The sequence below is a fragment of the Bufo gargarizans genome, chromosome 5, assembly GCF_014858855.1.
Source record: "Bufo gargarizans isolate SCDJY-AF-19 chromosome 5, ASM1485885v1, whole genome shotgun sequence".
NCBI classification, from domain to species: domain Eukaryota; kingdom Metazoa; phylum Chordata; class Amphibia; order Anura; family Bufonidae; genus Bufo; species Bufo gargarizans.
Genome location: NC_058084.1, coordinates 141,251,044 through 141,263,924, shown reverse-complemented (window position 1 = coordinate 141,263,924; position 12,881 = coordinate 141,251,044). Strand labels below are relative to the sequence as shown.

At 42.3% G+C, this 12,881-nt stretch overlaps 1 protein-coding gene across 5 annotated transcripts in view; it reads left to right on the top strand.

Annotated features, from left to right (window-relative positions):
* Positions 1-12,881, top strand: part of MYOM1 (myomesin 1) — a 155,930-nt gene that overhangs the window by 129,591 nt on the left and 13,458 nt on the right. For 3 of the 5 annotated variants that reach the window (XM_044294764.1, XM_044294762.1, XM_044294763.1), the window contains 6 exons: positions 3,387-3,492; positions 4,553-4,716; positions 5,123-5,159; positions 6,455-6,477; positions 7,186-7,241; positions 8,734-8,949. In XM_044294764.1, coding sequence (XP_044150699.1) covers positions 3,387-3,492; positions 4,553-4,716; positions 5,123-5,159; positions 6,455-6,477; positions 7,186-7,241; positions 8,734-8,949 — 602 coding nt within the window. Of the gene's footprint in view, positions 1-3,386; positions 3,493-4,552; positions 4,717-5,122; positions 5,160-6,454; positions 6,478-7,185; positions 7,242-8,733; positions 10,912-12,881 lie in introns of those variants that run through there. The other 2 variants (XM_044294767.1, XM_044294765.1) reach the window with 2 other exon arrangements.

The window sequence follows — 12,881 nt, the reverse complement described above, 5'->3', positions numbered from 1 at the left end:
ACTAAATAACTCGCCCAGCTACAGCACTAGGGACAGATTTAGCTGGATATAAATTTGAGGCCTAGTATTTAGGCGCTGGGTGACCGGTATGGATTTAGTGACAGAATTAGACTGGGATATGGCCAAAAAATGAACAGACTATTGCTGGTTAAATGCACTTGGTGTGACAGCTTCACCCTGATGTAGGCTTTAGCCAAAAAACAACCACACCATTGAGGGTTAAATGCACTTGGTGACAGGCGCAGCTTGCCCCTGATTTTGTATATGGCCAAAAAATGAACAGACTATTGCTGGTTAAATGCACTTGGTGTGACAGCTTCACCCTGATGTAGGCTTTAGCCAAAAAACAACCACACCATTGAGGGTTAAATGCACTTGGTGACAGGCGCAGCTTGCCCCTGATTTTGTATATGGCCAAAAAATGAACAGACTATTGCTGGTTAAATGCACTTGGTGTGACAGCTTCACCCTGATGTAGGCTTTAGCCAAAAAACAACCACACCATTGAGGGTTAAATGCACTTGGTGACAGGCGCAGCTTGCCCCTGATTTTGTATATGGCCAAAAAATGAACAGACTATTGCTGGTTAAATGCACTTGGTGTGACAGCTTCACCCTGATGTAGGCTTTAGCCAAAAAACAACCACACCATTGAGGGTTAAATGCACTTGGTCGCAGCTTGTGCTGGCGCACCACAAGACACAAAATGGCCGCCGATCACCCCAGAAAAATGAGACTGACAAACGGTCTGTGCAGCCTAAAAACAGTGAGCAATTGAGGATCAGCAGCTCAATGATCCACAGCTGCAGATCGATCAGTTAATCAAGTCCTTTGGAGGAGTTAATCTGCCTAATCTCGCCCTACTGTCGCAGCCGCAACCTCTCCCTACGCTAATCAGAGCAGAGTGACGGGCGGCGCTATGTGACTCCAGCTTAAATAGAGGCTGGGTCACATGGTGCTCTGGCCAATCACAGCCATGCCAATAGTAGGCATGGCTGTGATGGCCTCTTGGGGCAAGTAGTATGACGCTTGTTGATTGGCTGCTTTGCAGCCTTTCAAAAAGCGCCAAGAAAGCGTCACAAAAGCGCGAAGAAAGCGACGAACACCGAACCCGAACCCGGACTTTTACGAAAATGTCCGGGTTCGGGTCCGTGTCACGGACACCCCAAAATTCGGTACGAACCCGAACTATACAGTTCGAGTTCGCTCATCCCTATCCGGATTCCATGGTCGAAATTTTCCACAGCATGTGGATGAAATTTTTCTAAATCGGATCCACATTTTCAAACTGAATCCAGTCCAGCTTTGAGTTGCTAGATGGATTGGTTACTAGTGATAAACTGCCTACGTCTGCAGCCATGGAGACAGGGTTGTCAGACAGCATTTACCTAGCAACCAATGTGTCTTCAGCTGAAGGACCAACTGACACTGGCCTGCAGACTGCCAGGGCCATGGAGACAGGGTTGTCAGACAGCATTTACCTAGCAACCAATGTGTCTTCAGCTGAAGGACCAACTGACACTGGCCTGCAGACTGCCAGGGCCATGGAGACAGGGTTGTCAGACAGCATTTACCTAGCAACCAATGTGTCTTCAGCTGAAGGACCAACTGACACTGGCCTGCAGACTGCCAGGGGGCATGGAGACAGGGTTGTCAGACAGCATTTACCTAGCAACCAATGTGTCTTCAGCTGAAGGACAAACTGACACTGACCTGCAGACTGCCAGGGGCATGGAGACAGTACATAGCCACAATAAAGATGGACAATTATCAGTCACGGCGTTTCGGGTCTAATATTCCTTTAATTGTATTGAACGCCTCTTAATTAAATTGGCAGGGCATCGTTGTTTTTACACCAGAAATAGAATTGTGTCAGCAGACATAGATTTGCGATATAATTTGCATTGATTGCTAGTGTGATAGTAAGGCCTCATGCACACAACAGTATTTTTTTGCGGTCTGCAAAAAGGGGTTCCATTGTTCCGTGATCCGTGTCCGCTTTTGTTTCCGTGTGTCTTTCTTTATTTTTGGAGGATCTCCAGACATGAAGGAAAGTTAAAAAAAAATCTAAGTTTGCCATGCAAATGATAGGAAAAAAAACGGACGCGGACGTGGATGACAATCTTGTGTGCCTCCGTGTTTTTTCACTGACCCATTAACTTTAATGGGTCCGCGAACCGTTGTCTGTGAAAAAAATAGGACAGGTCCTATTTTTTTCACGGACTGGAAACACGGATCATGGACACGGATGACAAACGGTGCATTAGCCGAGTTTTCCACGGACCCATTGAAAGTCAAGCGGACCTAGCATGCATGTGGAACCTACACTTGCTGAATTATATGATAGCCGTCATGGCACATAACAGATAGAATTTAGTGTTAGGAACCCATCTAACAGTGCGGCAGACGGGCTCAAATAATTTTGTACAAAACGATTTGCCAAGCATCAGATGCTGCATCCGAAGTCGCTTAATTCATAATTCGGATACTGTATGGAGATCCGTCTCAGTACAGTATTAAAATGTATGGGCTCCGATGAGCAGAAGTTAAAACTTTAAAACTTGAAACCGAATTCGGCTTTGATTCTGAGGTAGCAGTTGGAACCAAAGCAGAGTTTGGTTTCAAGTTTTAAAGTGGTTTTACACTTTAAAAATCAATTACTGAAGTTATTCAACAAAGTCACGCGCAAATTCACGAATAACTAACTTCGGCTCATCGGAGCCCATACATTCTAATACTGTACGGAGACGGATCTCCATACAGTATTAATCGAAGTTATTAATGAAGCAACTTTGGATGTAACAACCGAAATTTGCTTCGCTCATCTCTAGCCGCAATGTTTGAATGTAACATAAATATTTCTTATAAAATGAAGCATAAAGAGGTTTCCCTTTTTTGCATAAACACCTTTTAAAATAATCATTTTTTATTGTATTTCTTTTACCATTATTGCTCCCATCTTCTGTTCTGGGCTGTCACATGACCATGTCCATGTACCTCTTACTTCCTGTTATGTCCGTGGGCGTGTCAAAACAGTAACGGAGGCAGTGATAGGGGAGTGTCTATCTGGGCGGGAGGAGCTATAAACTTGCTATTAACTAGCTGGAGCTGTGAAGTGCATCATGGGTTTGGTTGGATACAGCAACAGGAAGTGCAACTTACAGGATGGAGACAAACCAAGGGGATTAGCTTACATGGTTACGACAGGTCAGGAGAATCCAAATTGAAATATGTACATTAGATAAGCAACATCAGCACATCTGTTAAAAACCATAACTATCCTGAAAACCCCTTTAAACCTATTCTCAGAACACCTATACCCAAATTCATCATTAGAAACCTTTTTTTTGTAAAAATAAATATAATAATTCAATGTATTTTCTTTAGCTGGGACAGCTACACAAGTCAAGATCCAGAGCAACGAAGAAGGCATAAGACTGTACTCATTTGTAAACTATTATGTGGAGGATCTGAAAGTGAGCTGGGGACACAAGTAAGTCATTGCCTTAGTCCAATAAGCATCACTTACTATATGACTAGGTATAGATAGAATTTCATGTACATTATACAAGATCACTCGTTGTCACCCAATTAATGTTTACATTCCCGTTCAATTTAATGGTCATCCTGAAAATGCAGTGCAGTCTGCAGGCAGCAGGTTATAGAGCAGGAGGAGCTGAGCAGATTGATATATGGTTTTGTGGGAAAATAGTAAAATTAATTATTTGCAATTTCTGCTTTTTCTATGCTTCGGCATCATATGGGTGTTCCTACTGCATATAGAGTTAACTGTCAGGACCACCCACCTGACACCTAAGGTTTTTCAATTAAGTAAATACAACTTGTAATGAATCTTTTCCACAAAAGTATATATCAGTCTGCTCAGCTCCTCCTGCTCTATGACATAATGCCTGCAGATTACACCGCATTTTCTTGGTGAGAGGTTCCCTTTAAAGTAGCCATAGCTTGCCAGGGAAGAACAGTGGCATGCTTGATCAGCTGTTACTCCCATAGAACTTCCTTCGAAATAAATGGGGAGTGCTCTGCACCTCTCCATACATTCCTCACTTGAACTCCTTGGAGATAGCTGCAGGTTCCAGAGGAGTCCTCCTGGGTCCTATGCATACGCCATCAATGTCAGTGCTGAGTATAACTCTTCAGAAGCTAGGGGTTCTGCGTCCAGGGGTGTATCATCCATGCGGCAGGGTGAACACTTCCTTGGCTACATGGGGAGCATTTTAGCACATAATTTGACTCCTGAACTAAGCACAGCTCTGTTATCACTAGAATCTACTTGGCAGAGCAGATAATAGGCTGCTTATATGTAATTTTCTGGCAGATTTGTTTTAGGAATGTCTGTGACATACACCTTAAAGGGCCAGTCTCACTTCATCATTAATCATATAGAGAAAGTTAATACAAGGCACTTACTAATGTATTGTGATTGTCGATATTGCCTCCTTTTCTGGCTGGATTCATTTTTCCATCACATTATACACTGCCCGTATCCAGGAATCTGAATTTATCTTCCATTTATCCGTGTTTCATTACAGTGAAAGTAAGATAAAGTACACGGACAGAGTGAAGAGCGGAGTCACTGGAGAGATGATATGGCTCCAGATTAATGAGCCCACACCAAACGACAAGGGCAAATATGTGCTGGAAATGTTTGATGGAAAAGAGTCTCACACAAAGGAATTAGATCTCTCCGGACAAGGTGAAGAATAGTGTACATGCATTTTATGTAGTTGGTATTTTAAATAAATTATATTTTACAGTTTTTATAGATTTTTTTTATTTTTTATTTCTTGCAATAAAGGAGAAATTTGCAACAAAGTAGAGTAAAATGCATGTGAAAGGTCTTTCCCAAACCCATACACACATAGCTGATTTTTCTACCATGCATTACACACGCCACACAGCAAGCTTAATATATTATGGATTTGATATATAATTTACCATTTGCAACTAAATTAGTGCGAATCCCAAATGTAACATATGCAGATTTTGCAGTAGACACATTGTAACCTCATGCCAAAAAAATCTGCAGCAGATTTTTCTACTTTGTCTGAATTTACCTTTACAGTTACCAAATTCTAATATCACTATTATTTGTCTTGAAGCTTACGACGAGGCCTTTGCTGAGTTCCAGAGACTGAAGTAAGACCATCATGTGAAATAATAGTAAAAATAACCGCGAGTCTGAATCCATCTTTTATTGGTTTACATTTTCTGTTGGTTCATGGTTTGGTCATCGGGAAGTACAACGGCGTTACTATTGTGTCACATTGTGTCTTTTTGCAAGAAATGTAAGGTCTATGGCCAATCTGCCCCTGCTTAGACATGCTCATCTTTGGTGGGCTAAATGTGGATTACAGTATATGTAAAGGGCTATACATTTGGATATTAAAGGGGTTGTCCAATACTTTTACACTGATGGCCTATCCTCAGGGTAGGCGATCAATATCTAATCAGCGGGGGTCTGACACCTTGCACCCCCACCAATCAGCTGATTTGGAGTGGCTCTGGCAGCAGATCTACAGAACTCTATCCACTGTGTAGTGGACAGAGATGGTTTCTGCAGTGCTGCCCCTTTTTGATGTGAATAACCACCTCCATCCAATATACAATAGATATTAGAGTTGTGTAGATCCGATGCTATTTCAGAACAGCAGATCAGCAGGGTGTGTGGAGTGTCAGAACCCACCACAGGTCAGATATTGAAGGCCTATCATGAAGATAGGCCATCAATATAAGAGTCTCAGAAAACTCCTTTAAGAAGGACAGACAGTGATTAAGACTGTAAAGTGGTTTTATTGTGCCTATACTTGTGCAGAAAGATGTCAACAACCTTCTCCTTCTTCACTAAATCACCTTTGATGCAGTCTATCGATGACCATACAACAGAACTGATGGGCTGAGTATCCACTTGGTGGTGGCCATTCCACTGCCGCATCCAACTGGAGCCTTACCCACCCACAACAGCCAGTGGGTGCAGGCTAATGGAGGCATTATCTGCAAAATCATGCAGTCATTGGACACTGCCCGCGGCCAGGGTTTTGGCTGAAATGTAAAAACTCTGGACTATGGAAATAGATTTTTTTGAAAAGATTGAGTTCCATTGGACTGCAGCTGTAGCTCAATAGTTAAAAACAATCATTACCCCTACAAAAATTCTCATTTTAGCGCGCTAGCCTAAGGGAACTGGCTGCTCATCCCAGCAGGAAGGTTGATGTCCTCAGCCCATCAGTCTTGGGCCACATCACTATCCATAAATATAGTTAGAGTTTCCAAAAAGAAGAGAAACCATTACTATAGAGAGTACACCCAAAATAATAATATAAACGTGAGGGTAAATATAGTATAAAAGTTCATTCATTATGTATTATACATAATCCGCACTGCAGGCATTTCTGCAAGTAACTTTTAATCTCTTTCTTTTCCTCCAATAACAGGCAAGCTGCAATAGCAGAAAGGAGTAAGTAACCTTCCATTATCTGCAGACGTCTACATGTGTTTCTTCTGCTAGGGAGTAATATATCAGTAATATTGCATTTACGATTAAATCCTCCTACCAAAGTAAAGAAAGCTATTCCTAGTCTGCAGTACACGAACTGAACCAGTGTAACCCCAACCATCCCAATCAGGGGCTGATAGCACTAGGCATCCCGAGGGTCCCAAGAATGGTTTCAGTCCTATGCTTGCTCCATTTATATGTCCACCCTGCTGGCACTGTTATATAATGGGTCTTTTGCTGGCACTGTTTATCAGGATGCTCTGCTGGTACTATTTATAGGGGGCACCCTGCTGGGACTGTTTACAGGGAGACACTGCTGGCAGAGCACTGGTCTACTCCTGTTTATAGGAGGTCACTCAGCTGTCATTGTTTATGGGAGCGCTCTGCTGGCACTGCTAATAGTAGTGCTCTGATGGTACTGAAAATGGGGTTATGCGAGTAATTCCAGTCTTTATGGGGTCATAGCTTGTTCTTGTCAGCAGGGTTTACATTGAAAAAAATATTTCTGTGTGTATAGTAAGCAAAGTATACATTATGTGTCTTGTAGTCTTCACAATTTCAGTAGTCAGCTAACCTCTGTTACAACCCTAAAGGCCCTTTAGCCATACTTGTTGCCCCAATATCTAATATTTTTGAATACTTATATTCATGTATCTTGTGTCCTTTTAGATCGCGCCCGAGTAATAGGAGGTTTGCCAGATGTTGTTACCATACAAGAAGGAAAGGTAAAGCAATGTATCATAAAGCTGAGAAAAAGGGCAAAAAAATGATGATGATTTTGGAAAGGTACATGGGTCTGCCTATAGGGAGAAGGAATACGGCAGGTAACGATTTGGGTCCTAAACAGCAATGGCCAGTTCGCCGTTTTCGCCTGCAAACACATGCGGGCTGCCATCTTAACTCACAAGTCCGGCGATGCACAGGTAAGCCCTTACCTGTGGCTGTGCACAAGCCGGTCTGAGATAAATGCGGTCACTGGGAGCAGGCAGTTCCGAGAACAGCCGCCGGGGGCCCTCATCGGGCTGTTCACGGGCAAACATGACGAACTGGCCATCACTGGTCCTAAATAAGTGGTAAGTCAAGAATTCCTTCCAGGTAGACCACAGCTCACTCATAGGTATTATACATTCTTTGGTAGCTGTGCCTCTAGATTACTATTAAATGAATAGTGCATTAAATGGGGTCTTAGCATCTGATTGGTGAGGGTTGGACTCCCATCATCCCTACCATTCAGCTGGTGGGGACGTCATGGTGTGGAGGTGATTTCTGCAGCCTCTTCCTCGACCTGTGACATCACATCCAGATTCACATGGCCTTTGTGCAGATCAGTCTCATTGAAGTGAATGGTTATGAGCTGTAATACCAAGCACAGACCCTATACTATGCAGAGAGTTGTGCTTGGTATATGGTGAAGAGGCTGCAGGATCCAAGGGATGCAGCCCCTTTATACAGCTGATCGCCTAGGTGCCTGGAATAGAACCCCCACCAATCAGATAATGATGATATTAATGAGGACAGATCATCAATATTTAAAAGGGTTTTCAAAGTTTTTTTTACTGATGACCTATTCTCAGGATAGGTCATCAGCATCTAATAGGTGGTGATCCTACACCCAGGACCCCGGCTGATTTGAGAAGGTACCGCCGCTCCTGTGAGCACTGTTGCCTTCTTGGTATAGTGGCTGTCCTTGGTATTGCAGCTCAGCCCGATTGAATGGGGCTGAGCTGCTCCTAGGCCACGTGACACATAAACGTGACATCATATGGCCTAGGAAAAGCAGAGAGAAGGCCGGGGTGCTAGTTTTACTGCCTTCTCAAACAGCTGATTGGCGGGGGTCTGCGGTGGTCAGACCCCCACCAATGAGATACTTAAAAAAACAGAAAACCCCTTTAAGTCCCAGAAAACCCTTTTAAACACAGATCAGTCATTCCTGGCCCTGATATTGTTGAATGCACTAAGGGGCTTGTAATGTCAGATATCCAGTAGCAATAGAAGTAACCTGTTGATTACATATACAACCTATACATCATTTTTCTAATGCACCATATAGCAGAGACATATGGATGCATCATATTTATCAATGCATACATACAATACAGCACCATTTCAATTATGACACTGGAAACGTTTCCTCCAAATGTCAGGAGCTGTCCATTTCACCTACACAAGGTGGTTAATATGTTGATCATACCTTATATCTGTGTTATTACCTTCTAGGCACTTAACCTGACATGTAACATCTGGGGTGATCCAGTTCCGGAGGTCACCTGGGTGAAGAATGAGCGGGAACTGAGTGGAGATGACCACTGCATCCTCAAGTTTGAGTCCGGGAAATACGCCAGCTTTGTCATTACCAGCGTCTCTACGTCTGACTCGGGCAAATACTGCATACGAGCAAAGAACAAATATGGCACTGAAACGAATGATTTTACTGTAAGTGTGTTCAATCCAGAGGATGTAGAAGCTCCAGGGGAGGAGGCTCAGACTGACGCAAAGACAAAATAGAGAAAAAAGGGAAAAATGAAGGAGGGTAGAAGGATGTAAAGTGCTACTAGTCTGTGAGTCGTCGCTTCTTAAACCCATCTTTAGGGCGCCTTCACATGCGGCAGATTTTGTTGCAGAAATCTCTACAACTGAAAATCTGTTCCATTCGTCTGCGGTTGGGGTTGTTTTGGTGGCAAGCACATGGATGTTTGCAAGCAACAAAATCTGCCGTCTGTGAAGAAGCCCTAAGAAACCTCTCAGTGAAGTTTTTAAGAAAACACATAGTATTCTACTGAATCTTGACTCTTAAGGGGAAATCCTGGGTATACGCACTATTGGGAGGATACACGAGGTGGTTTGAGAAACGACGGCTAAGTAACTGACTTCACTCCTTTAACCTACCTCTTTTTTAACTTGCAACTTAATTAACTAAGGGAACTTAATATCTGTTACCCGCACACTGTGGTGGCCATCCTATGGGCTGAGACAATATTCTTATCGATATCACTGCAGCTAGTGACGTCACTAATGTTCGTTCTCCTATTAGACATTGACTCGGCCCATAAAGTAAATGTGAATCAAACTAGATAGATATACAATATATAACATTATAATGATGGAGGCAGACTGTCATATGTCCCCATGTTTCTAATTATAAAGAGTGTCTTTTATTTTTCATTTTTACATTAATCCCTATGGTAATATTATTAAGTCGTTATTCTCTCGAGCATAATCAGGGAAAATTCATCCTAAAAGTACCCGTACACATAAGATCAAAGTTGGGAATGGCTGACTATTTTCCCCTGAGAACATATTGAATTTCAACATGCCCGATGTTTTGTTCTGAGAAAAGAGAAACCATTGTTTCTTCTTGCAACATTCTGCCCTCTCTCTATTGAAAACAAATACTTAGCTGGATAGATGGACATATAATTTGGCCTCTTGTGCCCCGGATACAGAATTTTTCAAAATCCCAAATTTGTTACCATGTACAGAAATATCTGACCCTTGTGCTAGGGCTAGTTTCTCACCAGCTTTAGAGACATCTGGCAGGCTGTTCTGGCAGAGAATAGTTTTCCGGAGTTCTAGGGATCCGTAATAGCCAGAAAGTGCCGCCCGCCCTCTTGACCCCATTGATAAACCACAAAAAGGATTGTATGTTATACATGTATCATTCAGAATGGCCATGTTTTGTTAAGGGCAGAGATCCATGCCTAAATTTGGGGTTATACATACAATAGAAAAAGCACTTACAGAACATAAAGTATTAGGAAGATGTTATTGATAATGAACCACTTTTTACAGCATAATAAATTCAGCTACAGGTACTAATGTATCATGTATCATGACGAGATGAGGTGGGTAAAAGAACTGTTAAAACCCTTCATAATTGTGGCTTAAAAATCAGATTATTACTACCTTGTGCCTTAGGTATTAGCAGTAAAGGCCCTCATACACATTGGTGTATTGTCAGCCAAAGGCGCCAAGAACGGGGGATCAGCGGACAATCTGATGTGTATGGCGTGCTCCCACTCTCCCCTGACAGATGATCAGTTTCTACCAGTTTGCAATGTTGTCAACAACCCCCTGCCCCAACAATCTAACAGATTCATAAGAAAATTATGTAAAGCCAAGTCTCTTCCAATATCAGCGTCGAAAGGGCATCTGTCAGCAGATTTGTACCTATGAAACTGGCTGACCTGTTAGATGTGCGCCTGGCAGCTGAAGACATCTGTGTTGGTCCCATGTTCATATGTGCCCGCATTACTGAGAAATATGATGTTATATTATATGCAAATGAGCATCTAGGAGCAATGGGGGCGTTGCCGTTACACCTAGAGGCTCTGCTCTTTCTCCATCTGCCGCTCCCTCCGCACTTTGACTGACAGGGCCAGGCAGGAGTGATGATGTTTTCTCTGTCTGGCTCTGTCAATCAAAGTGCAGAGGGAGCTGCAGATGCAGAGAGAGCAGAGCCTCTAGGTGTAACTGCAACGCCCCAACACAGCTGCCAAGTGCACATGCAACAGGTCAGCCGGTTTCATAGGTACAAATCTGTTGACAGATTCCTTTAAAAGACTATTTATAGGTTGTTGTTTTTTTGCATTGGCAGTATTACGGGATAAAAAAACATGTTATCAACTGGTATTATAAAAAAAAATAAACACTTCTCCTACGTTGCAGTCTGCTCAGTCCCATTCAGTGTTCAGCTCTCTGACGGCTCGGTGGGCTGCCCTCTCTCTAATCTCTTGAACGTTCATAAAGCTGGCATCCCACTTGATTTCAGTTTATTTGGTTGTAAAGACGTCCGCTTAGATCCATGTTCCGGAGAGCAGATATAATGGCTACAGACTGAGTTGTCGGAGAACTCGGTCGAAGGATTTCACACTGAATAGGGCTGAGTAACCTGAAATGTATGAGAACACATACAGGCTGCGATAGACAAATGGAACGTATTTTCTTTTATATAATCCAATTGCAAATGTGTTTTTTACCCCAATATCCTAGTTCAGCCAATGCAGTAAAAAATGTCCTAAAAGGTGTCCATGGCCTTTTGGATACTAACCTGAATGGAGAGTTGGATCCATACAAAGAACATGAGAACATCAGGGTTACAATGCAAAATTGCTCTGAAATGGTATAAGGTATTAAAAAATTATCGAATTTTTAAAGCACACCAGAGGGGCTCATATACAACGTCCGAGGCCTAGCAGTACACAACCGGGAAGGGTTTTGAAAAGCTCTTGTTTTAGGAGTATAAAGAAACAGTGCTGTAGTATATCTGTGTAATATCATGCTGTACTGTAATATTACCAATATACTGTATCCTTCATTTAATTTCTGGTAATCAGTCACTGTACGTGTCCTATCACTGTTCACTAATAAACTGAGCACATATTTTCATCTCTACCTCCACCATTGTTTCACTGTGTGTCCTTCTTTTGATCACGAACATCCACCTCCTGCACCACGGGTGTAACAGTGCCGGGGTCACTAAAATCACAAGATATTTCACAAATCCGTCATTATATCCACAAATAGCGATGAGAAGCAATCCAATAATATTAGTAGCACTCTGACAATATCTAACTCACTCTAACATAATATCATGTATAACATTTCACCACTGGTTAGGCTGCAGCTCAGATATCACGACGATTTTTTATCATATGGAGACTAATGTGTGCAGGTCTTCAGCATGTGGCAATGGAAAGCAGTCTTTGTATTACACAGGAGAAACAACACGATACCTCTAGAAGGGCCAGAATTTCTGCAGTGGAAAATTCATGATAAATAAGCTGTAACATCAGCATCTGTTATATGCAGATTTGTCATGGATTTTGCTGCAGGTGTGCAGATATTTTTCCTGCTGCGCATGCGTGACATTGGCTAAAATCTCATCCACTCTGTTGGTACGGTAATGTAATGATAATTTTCTGCACACAATTCCGTGGCAAAAAATCCACAGCATCCTGCAAATAAGCACCCAAAAGGAGACAATACTGATTCCACATGGATAGGACATAGTTTGTTTTTAGCAGACCAAACACAGACAGGTGTTATAGTGCGCGTCTGAAGAACCCCTAATAAGGCCACTTTCACACGGTCAGTATTTGGTCAGTATTTGTGAGCCAAAACCATGAGTGGGTCCAAAACACAAATCTTTCCATTATACTTTTTCTCTGTAGATTCCACTCCTGGATTTGGCTCACAAATACTGATGCAAAATACTGACCGTGTGGAAGTGGACTTAAAGGGGTTGTCACTTCAGCAAATGGCATTTATCATGTAGAAAAAATTAATACAAGGCACTTACTAATGTATTGCGATTGTCCATGTTCCTTCTTTTGCTGGCTTGATTAATTTTTCCATCACATTATACA